At 45.2% G+C, this 23,716-nt stretch overlaps 3 protein-coding genes across 5 annotated transcripts in view; 1 reads left to right on the top strand and 2 right to left on the bottom strand.

Moving 5' to 3' along the window:
* The window catches only part of LOC140278884 (uncharacterized), a 243,468-nt gene that overhangs the window by 69,992 nt on the left and 149,760 nt on the right, over positions 1–23,716 (top strand). The window lies entirely within an intron of this gene.
* On the bottom strand, positions 662–17,756 carry cep131 (centrosomal protein 131). Of its 2 annotated transcripts, XM_072373514.1 has the most exons (30): positions 17,602–17,756; positions 16,462–16,648; positions 16,237–16,331; positions 14,770–14,881; positions 14,478–14,605; positions 14,055–14,159; positions 13,779–13,955; positions 13,566–13,683; positions 13,375–13,488; positions 12,747–12,939; positions 12,470–12,564; positions 12,270–12,377; positions 11,778–11,946; positions 11,593–11,687; positions 10,712–10,891; positions 10,413–10,604; positions 10,154–10,291; positions 9,952–10,077; positions 9,745–9,861; positions 9,554–9,583; positions 9,078–9,180; positions 7,564–7,765; positions 7,293–7,400; positions 6,803–6,920; positions 6,626–6,700; positions 6,161–6,303; positions 5,610–5,787; positions 5,321–5,517; positions 2,885–2,945; positions 662–2,458 (listed from the first exon to the last, which is right to left on the bottom strand). In XM_072373514.1, exons 2-30 carry the CDS (start codon positions 16,645–16,647, stop codon positions 2,387–2,389), a joined length of 3,735 nt encoding a protein of 1,244 aa, XP_072229615.1. In that variant the 5' UTR covers position 16,648; positions 17,602–17,756; the 3' UTR covers positions 662–2,386. The 2 variants fall into 2 exon arrangements, with proteins under 2 accessions (XP_072229615.1, XP_072229616.1); XM_072373515.1 differs by lacking the exon at positions 9,554–9,583.
* The window catches only part of rnf213b (ring finger protein 213b), a 47,504-nt gene continuing 41,760 nt past the window's right edge, over positions 17,973–23,716 (bottom strand). The window contains exons 60-66 of one of the 2 annotated variants that reach the window (XM_072373509.1): positions 23,329–23,512; positions 21,538–21,739; positions 21,375–21,452; positions 20,990–21,187; positions 19,309–19,398; positions 18,727–18,905; positions 17,973–18,255 (exon numbers count right to left, since the gene is read on the bottom strand). In XM_072373509.1, coding sequence (XP_072229610.1) covers positions 18,117–18,255; positions 18,727–18,905; positions 19,309–19,398; positions 20,990–21,187; positions 21,375–21,452; positions 21,538–21,739; positions 23,329–23,512 — 1,070 coding nt within the window. In that variant the 3' untranslated portion in view covers positions 17,973–18,116. The remainder of the gene's footprint in view (positions 18,256–18,726; positions 18,906–19,308; positions 19,399–20,989; positions 21,188–21,374; positions 21,453–21,537; positions 21,740–23,328; positions 23,513–23,716) is intronic. The other variant, XM_072373510.1, reaches the window with a different exon arrangement.

Genomic DNA, 23,716 nt, shown 5'->3' with positions numbered 1-23,716 from the left:
TCTGTAAGCTCCAGTACATGAGCAGGGAAGGGGGGCAGGAGCCCACCCCAGGCAGCAATAAAGTAAGTTAGACATGAACAGACAGTTCTGAATGTTCACAGTGTGCACAACCCGAATCACTCCAAGATAGCGGCAAAGCAAACACAGCATGAGAAAGAGAAAGCATCAGGCAGAGAACGCTTCACAAGTGGGTGACGAGAAGGGAAATACACCCTGAAAGAGGGGCAGTTTGGACGTGAAGCGAGTTAAATGGAGGGAGAGGAAGGAAGAGGAGGAAGTGGGTCAGCTCTGGACATTTTCAGGATTTATAGATGGAAATGTCCCCGAGGACGTTTGACCGCAGAGAGGAGGAGACACGCTGCAATTAAAACTGACAGCAAAACAGCCATTTATTTAAAAAAAAAAGGAAAACTGTTGAAGTTTTGTGGGTCGCAGACTTCAGGAATTAAATTCTGCAATTTAGAAGAAGCCACTGCAGGCTCAAAACCATAATTTGGAGTCTGGACTGAAGACTTCTTCATCTCCTCATGATTTGTGGCCTGAAAGGCAGGAATGGTGGGACAGAGGGAGGGAGGGAGGGGGGAGGGAGGAGGACAAAACAAGCAAACAATTGTCAGTTTTCCCACAGCGAACAGAGACGAGGAACAAAGTGCATCTTTTAAACAGTCTTTGCTTTTTATTCTTTTTGCTGACACATCATTCTCCACAGTTTTCCAACCATGACCATGAAAAACAACAGAACGGTGCGTTCAGGAGCTCCGTGTCGGGGCGCAGATGTTCAGAGATGTGTTCACAAAAGAAAACAGCGGGCTGAAGTGAATGTGAAGGCGTCACCACGGGGGTCACTCCGGGTCGGGACGGGAGGAGCGGTGACACACAAAGAAAAGACTGACTGGCACTTGCAGGACGGACATGTTCGAGGAATGCCGGCTCACACGGCCGCGCTGTCGGGTCCGCGGTGCCAGCAGCAACAGAGCAGCTTCAACCCAGCGTCCCATGACTCAGGGAGGCTCCCACAGTGCAACCAAGCACCAGCTGATCCGCTTTAACTGGTCAAACTAAAGCTGCACTCCCCAGCTAACACGAGTTTATCTTCCCAGTCAGAAAAAACCTGACAGAGATCATCTAAAAATGGCCCAGTTCTGGTCTCAGCATGACACCGGAACTGTTTCCTGCAGAAGAAATTCTAAGAAACACGTTGTGTTAATAAAGTGTAAGAATGACTTCACATCTACGGCCTTTCTGTTTGTGTACGAGTGCTGAAATAAATAAAGAAAAGAGGCTAAATGAATAAATATCTTCTGCCTTTCACATGGTGCTGTACCTAAATAACAGGCTGTACTTCCAGCTTTAGAGCTTCTCACTGATGCAGGACATTAACCCTCTGACTGGAATCTTACCCACAAAGACTTTCTGCGTCTTTGGAAGCGGCTTTAACGTTACTTAATTCATCTTAAAGGGTGAGAAATTAGAAAAAACTAAAACCCAGAAGTCTTTTCTCTGTTGAGGGGCAACACAGAAACGGCTTTTACCCTTTATCCTCCGGCCACATGTCCTGGGCCCCCTCAGCCCGCTCTGTCCCAGCTCTGCTTTTCTAATCTTCTAAGCATTCCTTCTTTTCTGCATCTGCTCGTTTCTTTTCTTTTCCCCACATTCAGAAACCCTCAGAGACTCTCTGCAATCATCTGACCTCACAACTTCATTCTTCACTCGTTTTCCTTTAAGTTTCCTAAACGTTCCAAAGCCTTCTCCACGCTCTCTAACTTCAGTCTGTAACCGTTGTTAGATTGCTGCTCAGAGCTGGTCGCAGGGCGGGGGGGAGGTTAAAGATCCTGTAATTAACACTGGCCTCGGGGGCACACAGGAGAAAACACATGACTCGGCAGATTAAAGGGCACACCAAGAGCTCCACTTGTTCCAGGCTCGTGCTTGAGCTGTGATCTCCTGAAGTGTCCCGCTGCACACCAGCAGGCTGAGGCTGGGTCCAGAAACATCTGGAAGCGTTCTATATGACAGCTCTGCGGGGAACGTGCACATTCCTGTTCCCACAGACGGCAGCAGGGCGACACTGAACAACTGGAGCTGTCCTCCTCTGGAGAGACAAGCAGGAAGGGAGGTCCTTATCTGGTGCCACCTGGTCTGTGTAAATGAGGGGAGTTCAAACCCAACACACTCCTTCATGCCTGTGGAGTGGGGGGGGGGGTCCCAAACAGTCAAACTCAGTGCATTTTCCCAGTCTCTGTATTTCAAGTGAGGTAGGTTCAGTCATGTTCAGCCTTCTTTAGCTCCACAAGTTCAGCCTCAGGTGGGAAAAACAGCCTCAGGTGGAGGCTGCAGCCACGCAGCACTGATGGAGGAGGGGTGGGGAACCAGACCTTCCTGTCAATCACTTCTCCAACAGCTGCTTCCTCTGCTGCTCCCACAAGGCCTCCAGGTGGTCCGCCCGCTTCAGGGCAGCCTATCAGAGGAGAGGACAATGCTCAGGCACGCTGTCACTCATCGGACATTTTTAAATTGTGCTGAAAGACAGACCGACAGACAGTATTAACATGCAGCCTGGGTCCCCAGATCATACGGATGCATCAGTCCTTCTATCAGTGTGAGGATGTGTGACTGACAGACAGTTACAGTGTGCAGTTACAGACCGGGGGACATATTACACGCAGTGAAGTTGCCTTTTATTGGGAGCAGATGTCGTTTTAAGCGTCTCCTTTAAAGGCTGCTTTTGAATCAAATTTGCAGAAGGCTTCAGTTTGTAAATCTTCAGTCAGCAGATGTTCACTCATGTTATTTCGCTCCTTTCATTGTTGTTTGTTACAGAACTTGTGGTCAGAAAGGATGTTAATACCAGGTCTGACGAGCTGTGCTTCATCAGGAGACTCACCTCGTGCTGCTTCCGGAGATTACTCACAGTTTCCTCTTTCTTCAAGATGGCCGACTTCACTCTGGAAAACCACAGACACGAGGATGTTAAATAACATGGAATACAGAGACCCTTTTCACCTTTTTTAAAGCTCAAACCACAGGGCCTAACATGTTTTTTCTTCTGTTCATCAGAGTTTGATAAGGCTTCCAACAACAAACTGTGATTGTTCACTTCAGATCTTATTGTTCGGTTGTTTTCCCCCAGTCAAAGAGCAGGCTTGGCTTGTTGCCGCTGAGGCCAGATTCAGATATTTGGGACGGACTTTCAGACGTGTTGGGTGGCCAGCTGTTTATTTTTAATCAATGTTGGGTTATTTTTATCAGGCTTACGGTGACAGTCGTCACTTGTCAGGGACACAGTGGAGGGAAAACTGATATGAAGCACATAGTGTTAAAGTTCATCAACTTATCTGCTGTTGCTTCAAAGTTTTATCTGAACTCTTCTCACAGAGTTATCTGAGACACTAAAGAGACGTCTGGACCCTTCCACCACACCGCAGTCTGGACCACTCATCTCCGCCTTTACTGGTCGGTACCTCCATCATCAGGCTGTTTCCAGTTATTTGAAACCACTTCTCAGTTTTCAGTTATTCAGCCTTTCCAGTCTGGCCTAATTCAGTTCATCAAAGTTTAATTTGCTCACCACAGAAAGCCACTTTATTTTGTACCAGGTGGCCATGGATCAGGGTTGAGAAACTATCCGGAAAAGAACCGGAAAGTTTCAGTTTCATCATCAGTGCAGAGCTAAGAGGAGCTGTTGGAGTGTGAGCCACAGCACCAACCCTTTCATCTTTTATTTATAGAGTTAAATACGTACAACAATAATCTCTGCAGGGATGTTTCTTCATTTTATTTTCTCTAAATAAAATCATTAATATTATTAATTAATCATTAATACCTTTACTTACTGCTACGCTGTAACTGATATAAAAATGCAGGAGACTCTTACACTTGGCTGGAGTGACACAAGTGATCATAAATCATGTAAATAAACCTTTTTCCTCTTAGTTTTATAGCAGCGTGGAACACAGGCTGCAGAGCTAACAGACAAAGACACAAATGGGTTTTCCATGCTTCAGAACGCCGTATTGGAATTGAGATCCATTTATTTTCTTTAAAATATACTGAGAGCAACCATCCTATTGCAAAACGTGGATGTGCACAAAGTGGTGGTGTGTGTGGGGGGGGCATTTAACATGAAGGAGGAATGAGCATTACAATCATGACCAACACTGAAATGAGGGAAAAAGAAGGACTTTTCTCCATTTTTTGTCTTCAACAAAGACTCCGTTTATCAAAGTCATGTGTGAGACTATACTGCTACCTTCAAATGTGAAGACAAACTCAGCTGGAGCTGCACCGGACGACCGGATGTTAATTAAAGAGCGTAAAGGCAACGATTCATTTGGACTCAGTTCCATGAACACCACCCTGCGGCTGCAAACACCACAGCACCAAATCTGCAGCTGAAATGAGCTCCCAGCAAACACAATGCTATCAACTGGAGTTTCATTTACGGACCGCTTAAAACAGAGAGCAGGACAGGATTTAATCCGTTGACAGCAACGATAATAAAAACTTTCATGCAGTAAAATAATGTGAGACCACAGTTTATGTGTGACAGTTTCCTGCCTCCCACATCTCTGACGCTGAATCGGTTCGGACCTTTTTGGAAAACATTCCACATAAAAGCAAACAGCCGGAGGTTTTTAGTGTATCCCAGAGCTCCTCCTCAGCCCCCGTGTTCCTGTAAGACTGAACATACACGGTTTATCACGGCGGGGTTAGGGTTAAGGTTTGTTTGGTGCAGAGCAGGAACATTTCTTTCACATTTAAGGAGCTCGCACCTCCTCTCTGAACACTGAAACATGCCGAACTCACACTTACCTCGCACTGCTTCACCTGTTTGACCTGCACACCGTTAAAGGATGTTCCTCATTTGTTCATCACTTTGGATAAAACATTCACTAAATGAAGTATCCTGTAACTTGACTCTTCATGAATCAGGTCCTCCTCAGAGCTCCTTTAACTCTCCATCCAGCTCATATTTCTCTTCTTTTAGAAACTATCTGATACCCAGCAGAGCGCCTCAGTTTCTGTCCCAAATATAGTTCAAACTACAGTTTTAAATTGTGTGTCAACATTCCTTTTTCCACCTTTACGAGAGCGGGGGGGGGGGGGGGGGGGGGGGAGCCAGCTGGCCCCTAACAAAGCTTTCTAAATGTTTGGAGACTCGCACTGATCTAAATCCATGACCTGACATTCCGCAGAGGGTCCGGAGAAGTTTCTGTGTCTCTTAAACTTTAAACATGATGATAAACTCAGAACGTTTGACAGCACAGCCGCAGGCCTGCTGTTTGAGGAAAACAGGTGAAGCTCCATCCCCTCAGCTTACCGTTGGTGGACTTCAGCCAGCTCCTCCTCCTTCTCCCGGCTGATCCTCTCCACCTCCAGACGCAGCCTCGCTCGCACCTCTGACACCTCCACCTTCAGCCCGCGGTTTTCCTCCTCCGTCATCACCAAGCGGTCTGCAAACTCCTGCCTTATCACCTCTGCCAGGCTGCGGCGCTCTTCTGCCAGCTTGTCTCTGGTCTGAGAAGACAAGCCGAACACCAGGAACAGGCCCGGTTTAAAACAGAAAGTTTAAAACAGTTCAGACCTGAAGTCAGTCACATCCCTCTTACCTGTGTGATGTCTTCAATCTCCTGCTCCTTCTGTCTGAGCACAGCCTGGAGTCGGATCAGCTCCCCTTCCGTCTCCATCTGCTTCTTCCTCAGCTCTTGTTGTTTCTCCACAGCCGCCCTCTCTGAGCGCTCCAGCTCCCTCAGCTCAGCCTCGTACTTTTCTCTTATGCGCTTCACTCTGAAAACAGCAAACACTGATATCAGCATGAATGCTACACACAGTGGTCACCGTTATTACTCACTAAGAATAAAGGATTGTGCACTCGCAGGACTTAAAGATGTGCAGTTTCTCTTCATATCTGTGCTGCATCAGGCTTATGTTTATGACATCATGCTCCAGTTGAGGAAGCTGAATCTGCACCTCTGATAAGTTAAGTTAGGACCAAACATGTTTGAACTTAAAGGTAAACTTACAGAAATATTTCTTACAGACAGTATGAAACATTTGAGTGTTTTAACAGTAAATCAATGGAAAAATGTTCTCCACCAGCGTTCCTCTACCTGATGGCTCTGTAAGGCATTAATCTCCAGACGGGGGTTCACACACACACCTGTTGTCAGCTGCCCTCTCACAGTCCTCTTTGTCCTTACTGGTCTCCTCCTCCAGCGTCCAGATGGCGAGCTCGATCTCTTTGTCGCGTTCCCGCCGCAGCTCTTCCTTCAGCTCGCGCTCGCGGCTCAGCATCCACGCTTCCTGTGAACACACAGACACAAACACAGGTTGATTGCAGGGAGATGGAAGCCTGTCTGTGTTGCAATATGTGACAGAAAAAGCAGAAAAGATCAGCTTCTGTTCACACGGATCAAGTTCTCTTGCATTTGAAACGACTGTAGAAAGAAACGGAAAATTCTTTCCTTCCTCCACCAGCTGGACTCAGACTCAGATGCCAACACGTCTACAGATAAAGTACCTCATGTTCACTGTGTATTTAATGAATAATTGTACTTCATTGTGAAAAAAAGGCCAAACAGAGCAGAGTGTGGCTGCTTGGATTCATGCTTGAATTTTGACAAACCTCTTTCTTCTTGTAGTTTTCCTCCCATGTCTGCCTTTCGATGTCCAAACGTTCCTGTAATGCCTTCATCTCCACCTAGAAACACAAACAACACTCGGCATGAGCTTCAGTTCTGAGTCAGACTTCACTGTGTGGATAAAACCAGGAGATCTGAGGCGGCGGAGCCTGAAGTCTCACCTGGTGTCTCCTCTCCTGCTCCTCTCTGGTCTTATCCAGCTCCTCTCTGAGGGCTCGTCCTGCCAGAGAGCTGTTCTCCTCCAGCTGCCGCCGCAGATCCTCCAGCTCGGTGCGCTGCCTGCAGCAGACACACAAAGAAAAAAGAGAGTTGGAAAAAAAGAACAACCAAAATCTCTGGTTATATCAACAGAAAAAATACTTTTAAGCCACTCGAAATAAAATCAACGTGGGATCAAATTCCACAAAAAAAGGCTATTTTAACATGTTTGTAGAAGGTCTCGTGGTTCAGTTAACAGTGTTTGTCCAATGGGACACAATATGTGACTGCAGCTGAGATGAACTCTGTGTGAGGAGCTCAGGCTCATGATCTAATCCAAGCAGTGGAAACACAAACACCTGTGATAAGAAATCCTTTTTTGCCCCTGGAGTAAAAGTTCTGGGTACTTTTAGTTGAAATGCAGCTGTGGTTGGCTCTGACCTTTGACCTCACCTGGCAGCCAGCTGAGCCAGCCTCTCTTTCTCATCAGACACCTCCTTGAAGAGACGCCTCCTCTGCTGCTGCAGGGACAACTCCTCCTCCTGCAGCTGCTTCTCATACCTGACAGAGACACGCACACAACTCAGTAAACAAGCTACGAAAGCTCTCATCAACAACAGCAACATCCTGGCTGAGAGCATGAAGTGTGAGCAGCTTCAACAGGAAACGCTCATCCCCGACTGTGAACCACCACAGCATATAAGCATGAAGAGGCTGTGCTCACCTGTGCTTGGCCTGATCTCTTTCCCTCTGGCACAGCTCCTCCTTCTCCCTCTCCAGCTGCTGCCGGAGATCCTCACATTGGCGGATGTAGCGCTGCGCCGCCCGTTCATCCGCCTGCAGCAGCTCCGCCTCATGAAGCGTCCGCAGCTTCTTCAGCTCCTGTTTGTGCTTTGAGATCAGCTTCTGGATCTCTGGCTCCAATCCTGAGTGAGGACGAAGAGGAGCAGAGAAAGGTTTATGCTCTGAGGCTGGTCAGGCCCTGTGTACACCTCACTGGATACAATGTGCTGGAAAAAACTGTGATGATTCACATTTTTATGGTTCAGAAGACTAATTACAGTAGGAAAAAAACAACAAAAGGAAACAGAACAGACTAAATAAAGCAATAAAAAGAACTGAGTCTCCAGGCCTGTGACTGGACAAACACTTCTCATGGAATCAGCACCTCACAGACAGGAAGTAAGAAACAACATAGTCAGCTTCAGCAAACTCAGATGTACTTCACTTAATTTAACTCTTAACAAACAAACCTTTCCTTTAAAAAGCAGCTGGCAGGTCATACAAGGTCAGCAGTAACAATCTGAAGCTGTGTGGGCTGAATCAGCCAAAGACTTTCTGTCCACTACAGAGAAAATAAGAACACACTCTTACTTTTCTTATCAAAGACAGCTGGCGGAGCTTTGACCCAGCAGTTTTCTTAAAAAAGGATTCAATACTTTAAAAACTATGCATGTAAAACCTTTTTTTATGTGTCAATGAACTTATTTGGTGTCAATATGTGAATGTATCCCCGACTCTTTCAGTTGCCTTTAACAGCCTCCAAACTCTTCTATGTGAAGGACTCCAGACCAAACAGGAAAAATCCAAAGAATGTGAAATTTTAAATGTTTTGAATGCCTCAGTGCTGCACAGAAGATGTCAATAAACGAGCTTCTAGTGCAAGAAAAACACAGAAATTCCACATTAGCACAAAAAATAAAAGTTTGATCGAGAGAAGGTCATGAAGCTGAAAGTCAGCCTCAATAAACCTTGATGCACATAATCACCACGGGACAGAGCACTGGGTGCATGTTCATTTTCTCTGTAAGCAGGTTCTGTTATAGTGCTGCATTCACATAAAATGGGAAACAGAAATATCCAACATTCGACTGGGAAAGTTTTTAATGAAAATGGATTTCCTAGTTGGGATATAAAAACCTGATTTGTATTATTAGCTCATTTCTTAAATAAAGTGTTGATGGGAATTTGCTGTTAATAAAAAGTAAGAGCTAAAGAAATCCAACTTCCCATTTCAGAGGTACAGTGAACGTGGCGTGATCTGAACATGAAGTTCGGGGAGATAAAGATGTGTTGGCTGGAAATGTGACGTAGAAATCCTCTGCGTATCTGACCAAATCACTGAAGGAGATATTTCAAGTGCTCAAGACATCCAACTGCATGCTCTCAAGCAATAAAAGATTTTTTGCCCCCAAATACTTCCATTCATTTCTGAGGTTTCAGCTCTGCCAACACTACCTTTGACTGTGATCTCTTTAATCTTTTTGGTTTTCTCATCAATCCACTTCTCCCGGCGGATCTTCTCTGTGGCACTCATTAGATCTTTTAACTTCTTGATCTCCTGTAGGGGGAGGGAGAGAATCGGGGAGGGGAGAGTAGAGGGTAACTGTGGTGTAACAGAGAGAAGATGCTACTGTGATGAAGACTGCCACAACTCAAGCAGTCAGGCACTGCTTTATGAAACAATGGCGACAGTGGATGCAGGCAATAAGAGGAAGAGGAGAGCTGATACTAATTTGGGCAAAAATAATTAACCTACTAACATGGAGAACAGTGAGCTTTAAATGTAGACATCAATAAAAAATGACCGTGAAGACTCACATGCAGACAGACTGTCCAAGAGAAGTTGTGTGGGACAGACAAATGAAATGAGAGGTGAACAGAAGCACTGAAAGGCCCGAAGATGAATGAGTTAGAGGAGAAGTTAAAGTTACCTCGCACAAGGGACCGAGAATTTGCCACACCTATAAGGTGAGAAATACATACAAGAACGAAGAGAGAATGAAGAAAAAGGGAAGACAAAAGACAGTTAAAGCAGCACCAGAAGACAGCGAGTTACACTCACACAAGCTGCAGAGACGCAGAGAAAAGTGATGCAGACGCGTTAAACAACCAGTGAACGCACCATTTCATGCTGCTGCTGCATTTGTGCGATCTTCTTCGTGTACTTCTGGTCCACCTGTTTCAGTTCTGCCACCACTCCTTCACAGCGCTCACTCAGAGTCTTTTTGTCGTTGATGAGCTGAGGAGAGACACCGAATATCTGAGACCAAACTTAAACGCAGACACAGCAGGCGAGAGGGATTCTGCTGTTTTAAAGGAGCATCCACACCTGGTCGATGAAGGTCAGGTGTCTCTGGATGGTGGCTTCGTATTGTTCCTTCTGGAGCTGGAAGTTTCTGCTCAGCTCCTTCTCCGTCTCCTTCACATGTCTCGCCGTCAGTTCCCTCTGCTGGGCCTAAAAAAAAAGATGTTAGCTGTTAGCACGTCATCTAACAGGGTCAGAAACTAACAAGTGTGTGCATCTCCCCCACCAGAGCTGTCTGCAGCATGTTGACCGTGCGTTTTTTCTCCTCCAGCTCCATTTTGATTCTCATCATAGAGCCGGTGACTTCAGCAGCGGTGGCCGACGCGTGCTCGATGCCGACCAGCTCCTCCTCAGACAGCACCGCCTGAAAACAACAACAACAACGTGTCAACCAACCAGAAACTTCGTCAAAGACAGTTAAACAGCATCCATCCGCAGTTTAAATGGTCTGCATTTCTATAAAAAACACTGACTTTAACACTGACTTCTCTGTGGGATCCTGAGGTGACCGATCGCGGCCTCTCCTGCTCAGACTTCTCCATCTCATCCAGGAAGCTCATGATGCTCTGCAGCTTGGCCTCTGAGAGCAGAGCGCCCCCGTCTGGCAGCGCAGGATGATGGCTCAGCTGACCGTGACGCTCAACATTGTCAGTGGTCAGAGAGTTCGAGTCCCCGTCCTTTAATAAAATGCAGGTCAACGCATCAACAGTTTGCTACGGCTTCATTGTGATTTTATTTAAACCTCTGAAGATATGAGCTGCCTGACTGGGAAATGAACACCAACCTCATCTATCCATGCATATTTCTCCTTGCGGTAGGACTTTGGCTCTGACAGCCTCACTGGCTCCTCCTCTAACAGCTTCAGGGTGTCCAGCAGCTCATTGAGGGTGGTTTTAGATGGAGCTCTGCAGGTCAGAGCTCCCTGACGCTGGTCCTCCACACTCACAGACCTCTGCAGGATGTCCTGCAGCACAAAGACGACCAGCATGCTCAAACATGTCACCAGAATCAAGACACAAGAACTTTTAGGGGTCATAAACACCAAAGCAAGGTCAAAAACAAGCCACGATGGCAGATTTCCTGTTGGCGGGAGGTGGAGGTGTATTTGAACACACCACAAAGATAACCTCCACTGCCGACTCCAACAAACCGTAGACGTGTGCAAAAGGATGCAACTTAGTCAATGAATGATTTAACAAGGCAGAAATGTAAACAAATCAATGTTTGCATGAAGTCGGGTCATCATTACTTCTGTTTTTAGTTGTCAAACATGGTTCTGGCTCAGTTAGAGACTGTTTCAATGTGTTTAGAGCCAAAAAACAGCATTTCAGTTTAAACTAACCCATCGTGTGGGTGGTTGCCTACATGAATGCGTCCTTTATTAGACATTTAAGCTTATAATATATATATAGATAGATATGATAGATAGGTATAGATACAGAATAAATTACAACAGAGTTCATTTGTAACTCTGAACAGCCAATCGAAGTGATCTCATCCACTGCCCGCCCCGACAGCGTTTTAACACGAGGAACTGAGTGAAAACAGCCCCAACTGGGTCTGACAGAGCTGATGGTTCGTTCCACGCAGAAAAAACAAGTGCAGGTGCCTGTCAGATGCCACCAAGCCTTGGTGTGTAAGAAAGAGGAAATATTCTGGACTCACCTGAGAACACTGGGATCCTCTGTGATTGGACAAAGCAGGAGAAACAGCTCTGAAGCTGAGGTCGCCTCCATCAGCCACAACATTTAAGCTGGAGTCTGCAGAAACACACAATCCAATGTCAGAACCTACTTTAAGCAAACAGGAGGCATCGTGAGGACAGTGTTGATCTGAATGACAGGATGGACCTGTGTTCTTAGTCTTGGAGTCTGTGGGTGACATCGGGCTGTTGTTGCTCGGTGATGCAGGATTTTTGTTTGTCGGGGAAATCTTGAGCGGTTTCTTACGTCCCATCGTACCAGTCTGTCTCAAGTTTTCCAGCTCCATCTCTGCAGCTCGCTGCGTTCTTCTCTGTTCCTGTCAGGCAAGAACAGAGATAAATGGATAAAATTAATCAAGTTTGATCCATTCATTGGTTCACTCACTTTTATTACCCACTTCATCCCACGCAGGGGGGGAGAACGTCAATTTAGAATCACCAATTAACCGAACTTGCATGTTTTTGAACAGTGGGAGGAAGAGTGCAGAGAGCGCCCACACATGCACGGGGAGAACATGCAAAGGTCAGAAGCAGAAACCTTTGTGCTGAGAGGTGACAGCTCAGCACCACACCGCCATGCAGCCCCAGTCAGGTATCAGAACTCTCAGCTTAAATGAGGTTTTACCAAAGACGTGTTCACCTGTGCAGCAGTGAGACGGGTCAGACGAGCTTTCTCCTTAAGTTTCCTGTCACTCTCCTGATGATGCTGCTGAACCACAGGAACGTCTCCCTCTGGTCTGTCCTCCTTCTGCAAATAGAACAGAAAGTGAGTGCTTCAAAATCATCATTAAAGAATTAAGCACCCTGAGAGCTGACCTTGGGAGGTAATGAAGGACACACCTGAGAAGACTGAGAGCCTCTGTGACTGGACGGAGCAGGGGATACGGCCCTGAAGCTCATCTCACCTAAATCAGCCACAATGTTCAGATTGCAGTCTGTGGAAACATGTAACTGATCAATACACTAACTACGATCCTTTAACATCATCCATGTTTGATATGACGCTCTTTTGGGAACCATAAGAGGATAATAAGAGCACTATATAAAGCACTCATAACCTCATATACAAAAGTTCAGGGATGCTGGAAACAGATCAGAGGTGATGTATGGTACAAACCTGTGTTCTTGGTTTTGGTGTCTGTGGGGGACATCGGGCTGTTGTTGCTCGGTGACGCTGGGCTTTTATTGGTCAGGGAGATCTTGGGCTGCTTCTTTCGTCCAATTGCACCCGTTTGCCACACGTTTTCCAGCTCCACTTCGGCGGCATGCTGCCCCTCTGCAGCTCGCTGTGCTCTGTTCTGCTGCAGTTCCTGCAACACACCAGCAGGGGGAGACACAAGATAATCCTGTAAACTATCCTGGGAAAGTTGCACACAGAACTGATGCTGGGATGATACTTAAGAATGTGACACATATAATGGTGTGTAAGCTAAAAGAGAAGCTTGAGTTAGTTTGTGCAGATAAACGCTTCTTCAGTTGAGAAGAGTTTTTCTGACTGGTCCTCATACGTGTTAAAGTCTAAGCAAACATCTGACAGTTTCTAATCTTTTTGTAAAAACAGAAGAGTCTAAGAAAGATGCCTGTGAGTTATGGTAAGAGAAGGATTTCATGTTCTCAGAGAGTCACACATACAGTAAAGTTATCATCTGTGTAGCTTCAGTTTTGACTATTTTCATCACATCTCATCACATCTCCCATCTTCATGGGATCACTGGAAGTAAATCAGTGTTATCAAAGCTGTGCACCTGGATGGCGGCAAGGCGGGCAAGACGAGCTTTCTCCTCACGAATCCGCTTCCTGTCTTCAGCCTTCCTCTGCCCCTCCGGGTGACCGTCCTCCTGGATTCTCTCCTCCCACTCCTACAGGGGGAAAATAGCGTCAGCGCCACAGAAAGTAAAACCAGTTCTGAGAGTGAAAAGAAGAAGCTGACACATACCTTTCTTTTATTGGCAATGATCTGTTTGATAACTGCCTGGTTGGTAAGTTTTCTTTTGGTGTGACGTCTGTACCAGCGCTGAATGGTGACTGCTGCCTGGTTCACCTGCAGAATGAACCTTCAAGAACACAGCAGAACTGCTGTGAGCCACACAGACACCAAAACCAAGTCAGCATGCAGACAGCACCGCAGCCGGTGTTCAGCGGGTCTGACCTCTCGGCCTCCTCCTCTGTGACCTCCCCCCTCCGCGGCGGGACAGGGCTGCAGCGCTGAGCCGACACTGGAGACCTGTTGTTGGAGGTGGAAGATGAGGAGAAATTCTTCTGGGACTTAGTGAGGGAGCCGTTCTCCAGCGACACCTCATCATTCGCCGTGGCCTTCAGGATGTTGCTGAAAGAACAATATGTTGATGTCTGGCATGCGTTCGCAGCAGTTCTGACTCTTAACACTCACTGATGTCACTGAGCGACTGAACATTTCAGGACATACTTGAAGGAGGGCTTCTGGTTGGAGCTCTTAGGTGTGAGTGGCTTCTCAGAGTAGTTGTTGTGTAAAATTGTGGTGACGGAGTTGCCCACAGCTCCCTTGTTGCTCCTGTGGAAAACAAACAGCCACATTATTCAGTGCACAGACCTCCTTGGGGCATTGGAGTAACTGACACTGTGCAGGCTTTGAAACAGATTCGCACCATGTCATAAACTCAGCCTGGACTGTTTTATCATTTCCATGGAAGAAAACTCTGTGTGTGTGTGTGTGGGAGGAATTCATGAAGGCATGGGTATCAGATGCCGTGATCAGCAGGTATGAAATATTAGAAACAGCTAGAAATCCAGAGAGAGGCATGAGAAGGAGACACCTGGATCATTGTGTGTGTGTGTGTGTGTGTGTGTGGGAGACAAAGATGCCGCCCACCTGTTGTTGGCAGTGAAGGTGGCAGCCAGAGCGATTCCAGGCTCTTTTTTCTTTAGGCTGGTGGGCGAGTCCATGCTGCCAGTGCTGCGGGAGCTCGAGTGTGGGGGGAAAGATCTGGGCTGATCATCCTTAGAAGGCAAAACATTCATTTATTACACACTTAACTACTACAATCTGACTAATATTAACATATGAGAAGGCTTTTGTATTCCCAACGCTTAGCTTTGTGTTTTAGCTGTTTACTATAGGTGATGTGATTGGGCAGCCAAACATGATAGTGTGCTTGAAATACCAGAATGTTCCATGTGGTTCTGTCCGGTGAGGTCTTGCTCAAACTGGCCAATTTCTTACGTCCATCTGAGCTGCTGTCAAACAGAGCCAAGTAGTCCTCGCTCTGGTCCTGACTGGAGAAAACAAACCAGCCACAAATTAGACTGTTACCTCAACAACCTGAGAACATAAAACCCAAGGGGTGAAAAAGCTCTTTTTTTGTCATTTAGTAGCCTTAAAAGAGCTGTTGGGGTAAATGAAAGCAAAGACAATCCTCTAATCCGTCATTAAATTTGGGTTTTTCACACAGTTACACAACTCCATTGAGCTGCAGCCTTTCTGATTAACTGCCGTCATGACAGCTGCAGAACTGAGGCTCTTCACTTCTTTTCTTCTGGAATTCACCATGTAGCAGCTGACTGTCTGCTGGGGGGGACTCTGTGATGGATTCCATGCTAATGCTTGCATATGTTGATCCTGATGGCCTCGCGCTGCGGCCCCTCCATCGTGAGGCGCAGATGCAGGGTGACCCCCTGTCTGTACAGCGTGTTTCTGTCTGCATAAGTACATAAGACGAGAGTGTGTGTCTTCGAGGGGGGGCGGTGTGTGGGAAGCCAGCTGGCCCAAGGAAAAGCTATCTGACAACACTATTCAGGCAGCACATTCCTCTAGTTTTTGAGTTTCAAGTAATAGATGCAGGCAGGGAGGGGGGGGCAGTGGAGAGGCAGAGCGGTGGTGAGTGACCCACCAGTCCGACAGTCCGAAAAGAGTCTAGAGGGTTTGAGAAAGTGTTGGGGGGGTTAGACTGCCTTTAAATTTAAAACCACACAGCTCCTCATGTCAGAGACTGAGGAGGAGGGAGCCTGGCGGCAGCTGCCAGACAATGGCCCCAGAATGTGTACACACACTTCTCTTTTCACTGGCTCCTGGTGGAGGGGGTAACCTGACCCATTAGGTGCTCACCCTCCCCCTCTAACATGGGACAAAGCCAGTCCCTGCACCCCCCGACCCCAGAAACAGCCTCCACCCTTTATCATGCAGGAGTTGGCGCGCCATCGTTCCCATTGTCCGAGCCGCTGAGGCGTCAGGGTGACCAGCTGTTGCTCACCGAGGAGAGACACTCTGGTTTAAAGAGCTTCACGGCGCTGGCCTGAGCCTTTAAATTAGTTCCTGGGAATACAAGCACGACTTCAAGACCGCTGAGAACAAAAGATCTGAAATGCACAAATAATCTGTCCTTCGTATTTCAGAATCATGTGTACTTTCTGCAAAGTTAGTTTGTGATCTAAGTGAGAAGCTCAGAGCTGGCTGTGCCTGAGGCTCTGCAGAGAACATGAATCAGCACATACCGTACTGTACGCTCTGCACTGTGTCAATGTCAGTGATAAGAAATTAGCAAAACTGGTTTGACCCAGAGATGAGAAAATAATTCTCAAAGAGGCACCGCTATCCTCTCTGTGCAACTGTTACTGCATCTGTGTGTTTGCACCTTAAACTGAGGTTGGCCTGCTGGTTAACCTGGGTGGTGCTGTTGGACCGCCTCAGGTTCTTGATGGAACGGGAGCTACCAAAGCTGGCATCACTCTGTGGATGTAAAAGGCTTGTTAATAGGTTAGTTATGTGCTGGTTTTACGGGGAATTGAGAAACAAGAAGAAGGAGACAAAGCTGCCTTCCTCATTCCTGCATCTTGATTTGATTATGTTAGTAACTCACCAATGTGTTGCGTTTTCCTCTGCTGTCACCAGCCACAGACACTGACACTGATCGAGAGAAGTACTTCCCTGGTGATGCACTGCTGGGCCTTTTGGACATAGAAAGCTGGAGGCCGGACAAGCTGAGGTCCAGGGGGTCTCCTGGGGCACCTGTCGGGATGGACGGGGGGCTGCGAGCTGTATGCATTCTGTGAAAACAGATGCAATAAGCTTCTAATGCAGTTTCTCTGGGAATGCAGCAGGCACAACCACAACAACAGGGGAAAGAGCAGTTTGTCTCCCACGGTAACCAACAACAAAACCACTAACTATTTTTACAGCCACTGTGAAAGCATGGCGTCTTGGTGAAACCGGACTATTGTTTTAAATGTTTATCATGTTAGCTATGAATCAACTCTGACAAACAAGCAGCAGATATGACACTATATTTGATGCCTAATAAGGTACTAAGACCCATGTGATCTAAGATTTTTTGTTGTATTGCCAGTGGAGAGGTTTAATATGATACATCTGTCATATCTTAAGATGTTATAATGCCACTCTGTTAGTTTGTTCTGCATAAATTAAGAAAAAAACAGAAAATTAAACGTGCATGTTTCTGGTAAACAAGCAAAAAGTCATCTAACAATATCTCTAAAGGTTTTTCTGCTTATTTTTTAGCTTGACAGAGGCTGGCAGGTCAGAACACAAACATTTGTGAGTAAGGTGCCACCTTTCAAAACAGATGCACAAAGCACATGAAAAACATTTAAAGTGTCTATAAATCTAGGTCACATATTGTGATGTTGCACGGGATCTGGTGCATCACCTGTTAACGATATGCTAGCTAGAACTTAGTAACTTCAGTAATATAGGAAGCTAGCAGTAGTTAAAACGTTATTAAAGGCAAATACACACCTAACAGTTTTGTTTCCAACGTAGCACAGTTATAACACGTTTAATTATTACTCCCTGCCATGGTAATACGGACAAATTACGCGAACGATTATGAATACCAGCCATAATACGAGTCGGATGCAGAGAAATAAAAACGGTTAGTTTTTAAGTGAAGTCTGGTGGGAGCATTCCAAGCTAACAGTTCTTTAACGTTCCTTCATCGAACGCCGAGAACACCATTAGATGCTGACCATAAACGACTTACTTCACGAGTTGGAAGGCACCATAGCTGATAATCTCCAGTCTGCTTAATGGTGGTGATTTTATCCCCAACACAATCCGCTCGATAAGCAGTGAAAGTACTCCGTGGACTCACAGTACAAACACGAAGAACCAGATAACGCGTATCATCATCTCTGTGGTAACAACACGGGCAATCGCCACGCCTCCACGTCTCTAATTGGTGGAAACGGTCCGTATGCTTGCACCTGATTGGCTGGGAGGAGCCGTCCATTTGGAGAACCGCTATAAAGGGGCGTTTCTCTTGCAAAGGTTTGGTTGACCTTGTAAAAGGAGGCGTGATGGCAAACTGACATTTCTTCAAGTTTGTGTTTGGAAACCCACAGAAAACAAAACTTTAGTTCATTAATTTATTTATGACACAATGAACACCAAAATAATTGATCAAAGACATCTCAGAATTTTGAAATATTTACACACAGTAAATCAGAATCTATTCATTTGGAATGATACAATTAATGACAGCCAAATCCAGACATTTTATCTTCTTTTAAACTCCGCAGCTGCCTTCCACACATCAGCTCCTTGCCTCAGCGTGATTTCCTCTGGTAAAGCCTCGAGCTCCAGCAGAGGTGGAAGATCCTTCTGCTCCAAATGGATCTCTAAGGTGGATCTGATGCTGCACACAGCAGGGAGGGAAGACATGGAGAAAACAACTGTTAGCTCTACATCCATTGTTTTCACCCCAAGCATTCCTATTGAGCCCGTGCCCAGTTGCTGCTTCAATAGGAACGACCTGTGGCTGAGGGGAAACAATTTAAGCTGCTTTTCCCTGACAGATGGCTGCCTGGATGGGGTCATGCTCTGATCCTGGAAGTCAAAAGGCTCCAAATCCCAGAGGGCCCCAGCTGAGATCTCCACACTTTGCTCTGATTAAAGCTGTCAGGAATCAATGGATTCCTTTAGACTAGGGTGGTCATCTTTGAACTGACAATAGGCACACTTTTCTAAAACCACCCTCTGGCCAAACTGGGGAGAAAATGTCTCTAATGTTTAACCATTTGGTGTGTTACCACCAACCAGGGGCAAACCCACAAATGGTGAAGTAGTTGTAATAACAGAGGAGTTAATGCAAATGGCTTGTGCTTACTCCCAGTGTGGCTGGTAGCCCTGATCGGCCACGGCGTTGCTCGTCTTAAGCAGCAGAATTTCGTGCAGCTCCAGAGCGAAAGTCTCAACATCTGTGACAGCGAGGAAAGCCTTCAGCCCTCTCCTGTCCTCTGCTGACAGCTTCTGCTGGAACTCAGAGGGGAGCTTCTGAAACGGGTCCTGAAACAGCAGAGTCACAGTTCATGCAGGTTGTGGATGTTACACTTCTCAATCTTCCTTTTTTTCAGTGTTTGTCCCAGAAAAATGCTTCATATCTGCAGCCTAAATGTGGAAAGAATTCCTGTTTTTACTGGGGTCAAACACCGGGCGCCTGCAGTGTCAGATGGGACACTTTCACGGATTACAGCCAGTGAAATTTAACCCTTTGTGGGGTGGTCTGGGGTCAGTGGCAGCCAGCAGGGGTGACAATTAAAAGTACTGACTCTAATCTATTTATGTGCTCGCCAGAGGTAAAGTGTGTCTTTAAAGAGGAACTGCAAGTAATTAAAGGGAATTGACGGTACATATATCCCCCCCTACATCCAGTAAATTCCTGGAATTTGTGGATTTTATTCATACATACCTGCTTCCTGTTCAGCATGAGCTCCGATTTCCAACATGTCAGGAGCTGCCAGGTGAAGATGCTGTTCTCCAGCCTGCTTTCCCCAAGACCCTAAAACAAAAAAGACAACTTTGTTTAGAAGAACAAAATGTGTGTTTTATTCGGAACAAACTTTAAAGCTGTAAGTGAGACATAAATACTGTTATACTATTCCTAAGTTTACTGTTAAACTTCTGAAACCTGCATGTGTAGCTGGAAATACGGCATTTTAATTCAATTCAATTTTCCAACAGTAGATGGATCAGCTGAAGGTCCAGATGCATCTCTCAGGTCCTGTCAGGTCTTTGCTGGATTTTTTCCTCTTTCTTAAGGACATCACTTTCAGATCCTGTTCATCTGCTGTAGATAGTTTTTTAGGCCTGACACTTCTTCTTTTGTCCTCCACTTGTCCAGTTTCCTCAAATGTTTTAAGGACACACTGCACACCATGCTGAGATATGCCAAGTTTTCAGCTAATAGCTCTTTGGGAATCACCGTGTTGCTGCAGAAATCCTATTTTCTGTCTGTCAAACTGTGTTTTCTTTGCTGTTTTTCATAGATGCAGCTAAAGAAATGGGAACAAATGATGTGTCTTTGTGACAGGCTGCTGGTAAAAAAGTCCCTAAAGATCCAGTTTAAAACGGCTTCTTTGCTAAGTTGTCTGTTCTGTGTCGACACAACACTGGTTCATCCCTTGAGTTAGGAGCCTTTTTTCTGCCTGAATGGTTCATAGGTCAGAGTTAAGTGGCTGAACAAAGAACATATTCCTCTGAAAATGCTCAGGTACGAGGACTGAAAATGAGTGAAAAAGCAGAAAAAGTCCAAAGAAAAACTCTGAAAGACCTTCAGAAAGCTGGAGAACTGTTGATCAGAACCACTTTAAAAGATCATAAGAAAGTCTGGCTGCTTGGAAGGAAAGACTTGTGTATTGTAGTTTACATTCTCAAAGCTCTCTTAACAATACCAACTTGCATAAAAAAACTCCAGTCTGATGAGTGAAAACAGTTCATTATTGTCTGAATTATCAACTTCTCCTCAAACTGTAAGTTGGGTTTTCTCTTCGTTTATTAGAATGTCACCAGAGTAAAAAATAATCACTCCAAAGCTTCAGTTTTCTTTTAGTTCAAGAAAACCGCACAAGTGTTTCTTGTATGAGGCCCATTTACTTGACAACAGTCTTCAACCCCACCCACTGTGATGAATTGCAAATTCCTGTAAATATCAGGAGTCTGCCAACAGCCTGTTATATTTTACAGAGCATTCTGACCGGGGCTGTCTGGAAAACTCCTGTAAGGAAAAAAATGACTGTAAAGACATCTAGATTAATTTTTCCGGTGTTGGTTTGGAGCCAGTTCCTCATCTTGAACTAGTTATATTTCATTTTGATGGCTTTAGAACTGGTTCACACCAGCAGCAGTCCTCAGTCGCTTCACTTTAATTTTGAAAATGAGTGTGATCACATATTCTGATCAAAGGAAGTAGACCAGGAAGGAAGCCACACATCTCCTCGCCACTCTGACACTAAATTGGTATTTTTGAGCTTCTAATACTTTAATGAATGTAAAAACACTGTATTGTAGCAGTCGATCGCCTACAAAATGAGATCAACATTCTTTGCATGACATGTTGTAACGGACATAGCTGTGGCTCTGGGGGTTTATACCTTGGCTACGGTGCTGGAAATCTGTGGGCCCATCTGCAGCGAATCAGTAAGGTAAGACAAAAGCTGACCCTGGGGATCTCCACCCGTCTTCCCGAGGAAACGAAGGCCGATTTCCACCACAAACACGGCATCACAGACATCAGTGTAGGAGCGCAGCACAGTTCTCATGGCGCTGCTCACCGAGCCCTTCAACGCTTCCTGCAACACGAACACAGACTGTCAGCAGGCCAGAGGAGAGCAGCAGATGGAAGGAATGTGACCTCTAACAGTGTGGCCTCACAAAAATCCAACAGGGGAAACCAGTGTGAACATTCCTCAGCTGGCATTAGTCAGTTCCAGATGAGAGTAAAACACTGAAGGTCAGACAAGAGTGAAAAGATCTTACCTGACGGATCTTTTCTCTGACTTCGGTTAGAACCACAGAGTAATCCTGCAGGTGTCGGTTCAGGTACCTTGATGTGTCCTGTGTTAGAAGAGCTGAAGGTCAGCATCATGTTTACTGCGACATGACATCTGCATGCAGCTGTGTCAACAGGTTGGACTTTTACCGTCTGGATGAGTGGTTTTCCAGCCAGGAAGCGGCGAGCCAGCTGAGTTTGGATGCCCGGCAGGTCGTGGCTGCTGTCCGTTTCCCCGCCTTTCTGCAGCGTGTAGTTGCAGTTTGCTAAAACGAGCGGCAGCAGCTCTCGCTCGGGGTCGCAAAGCGTCAGCTGGGTCTCTGACACCTTCTCTAAAGGAACGCTGTACTCACTGAGGAACAAACGGAGAACCAACATGACCAGCTGTCTCACTGTGGAATTAACACATTACAACCTGCTGAATACACATGCACAACCTCAGGGTTAGAAGAATTTATTCTATTTCCCAGCTGGAACATTTAAATCAGCCAGTAAAAGGAACATTTCCAACATTATTCATCATTAATCATGAGGAAAGTGGATAACGTTTTTGTGATGCTAATCGCATTTTAGTTGTTCGGTTGTTAGTGTTAGACAAATTCACACTTCATTAAAGATTGTTAAGTATAACCACTGAATGGTTAGATTAGATCAATTTTATAAGTATAAAGTGTAAAGTGTAAAGACAGTAGTTGAAATAAGGAAAATAAAGGATAAAATAAATAAGAATGAGTGAAATTCACTGAAAAATTGATGACTGAGCTCAAACTGAGCGAGTTAAAAGTTCAATTTTAGAAAGATAGACAATCAAACAACAGAGGAAGTCAAACTATTCTTAACTTGTCTATATATTTATCTTGAATTCTCTAATTCAGCTTTAGAAATCAATGAGTGCTGGAATAAAGCAACTATGGATCCATGAGCTCCCAGGTTTGATCTTCTTACTCTAAAAGAATACAGCTTTTAAGACATTTCTTAATTGTGTTGGCCAACATATTCGATATCTCAATAGTATTTAATAACTGGAGTCCAGATGCTAAATGTTCTGTCTTCACTTTAAAACCCGTATATCTGATAATGATGAAACAGTTTATTGCATTTGACCTAATAATGTCGCATATACATCAGTTACACCTGCTGTGAAATTTACTAAAGCTCAAATCATTCACATTTGGACCTTTGTGTCAGCTTTTCTGAGAAGCTCGAGATCTCAGCAACAGTTATAATCTCTTTCTAATTAAAAAAAAAGTCCTATAACTGCAGGACCTAACATATTGACACCTCAGATATTTTTGTAGTTTACAGCTAAACAGAAGCTAATCATTGTGAAAACAGGAAGAAATAAGAAGATGCATAACAAATAAAGAGTTAGAATATAGATTTCTGACTTTTTGGAGATGTTGAGAATAGGATGAATATGATGGAGTCATAAAAAACAAATAAACCCATGAACACAATGATCAAACCTCTTATAATCAGTGTGTTTCATAATTTGGTCAGATAAACTCATGACTGTATCTCTGGGCTCTCTTATTAATTTCTTCTGGAGCTTCTGACTGTGTTACTGAGTATTCATTTTCAGATTCTGTGGGTGATGAACAGACAGTTGAATGTGACCTAAAACCACAGAAATGCTCTGAATGATGAGAATTTGAACATGTATAAATCCCAGATAAACCACCAGATTTATTCTGTGGCTGAAAACCATAAAAATCATCCAAAAAGTGCCAGAAAAGTCATATCTGCAGAGCTTGTGAGTAGAATGAAGGTGTCCTAATGAGGTAGTCTGCAGTGCAGTGTGTGCTCTGTATCTGAATGCTGGCTGGTAACAAAACCCAATAAATTTCAGACTGTGTGGAAACGCAGATGATTATTCAGGAATCACTTTCATATCAGATGTTATATACAGCTGCGACCCTGCTCAGTTGATGCAGGACTGACCTGTCCTCATGGCCCCGCACTCTTCTGGCCTCCTTCACCAGGCTGTTGTGAGTCTCTGACAGGAACTCTACAAGAATTTGGAGGCAGGAACCCGGTCCATGTCGGCATGGTGTCAGATACTCCCCTGAGCTGTCCACTGTCACCTCCTTCTCACAAAGATTCACATCCACTCCAAAGTCTGCTGCTGTAAACACACACATGAACAAATGAAGACATGGAGGACAACATGAATCACTGCTCACTGCGTCATTTAAAAAAGCTTAAAAAACAGGCTGAGAACAGCCACAGTTCATCAAATCCTTTTATTCTTGAACCTCTGAAAAAAGTCTAACTATTAAACAAAAAGCAACTGAGACTTTAAAGCTTTGCCTTTTAAAAAATGCTTGAA

Source organism: Leuresthes tenuis, unplaced genomic scaffold (genome assembly GCF_036924035.1).
Source record: "Leuresthes tenuis unplaced genomic scaffold, fLeuTen1.0.hap1 SCAF_20, whole genome shotgun sequence".
Taxonomy (NCBI): domain Eukaryota; kingdom Metazoa; phylum Chordata; class Actinopteri; order Atheriniformes; family Atherinopsidae; genus Leuresthes; species Leuresthes tenuis.
This window is presented reverse-complemented; position numbering and strand designations above follow the sequence as displayed.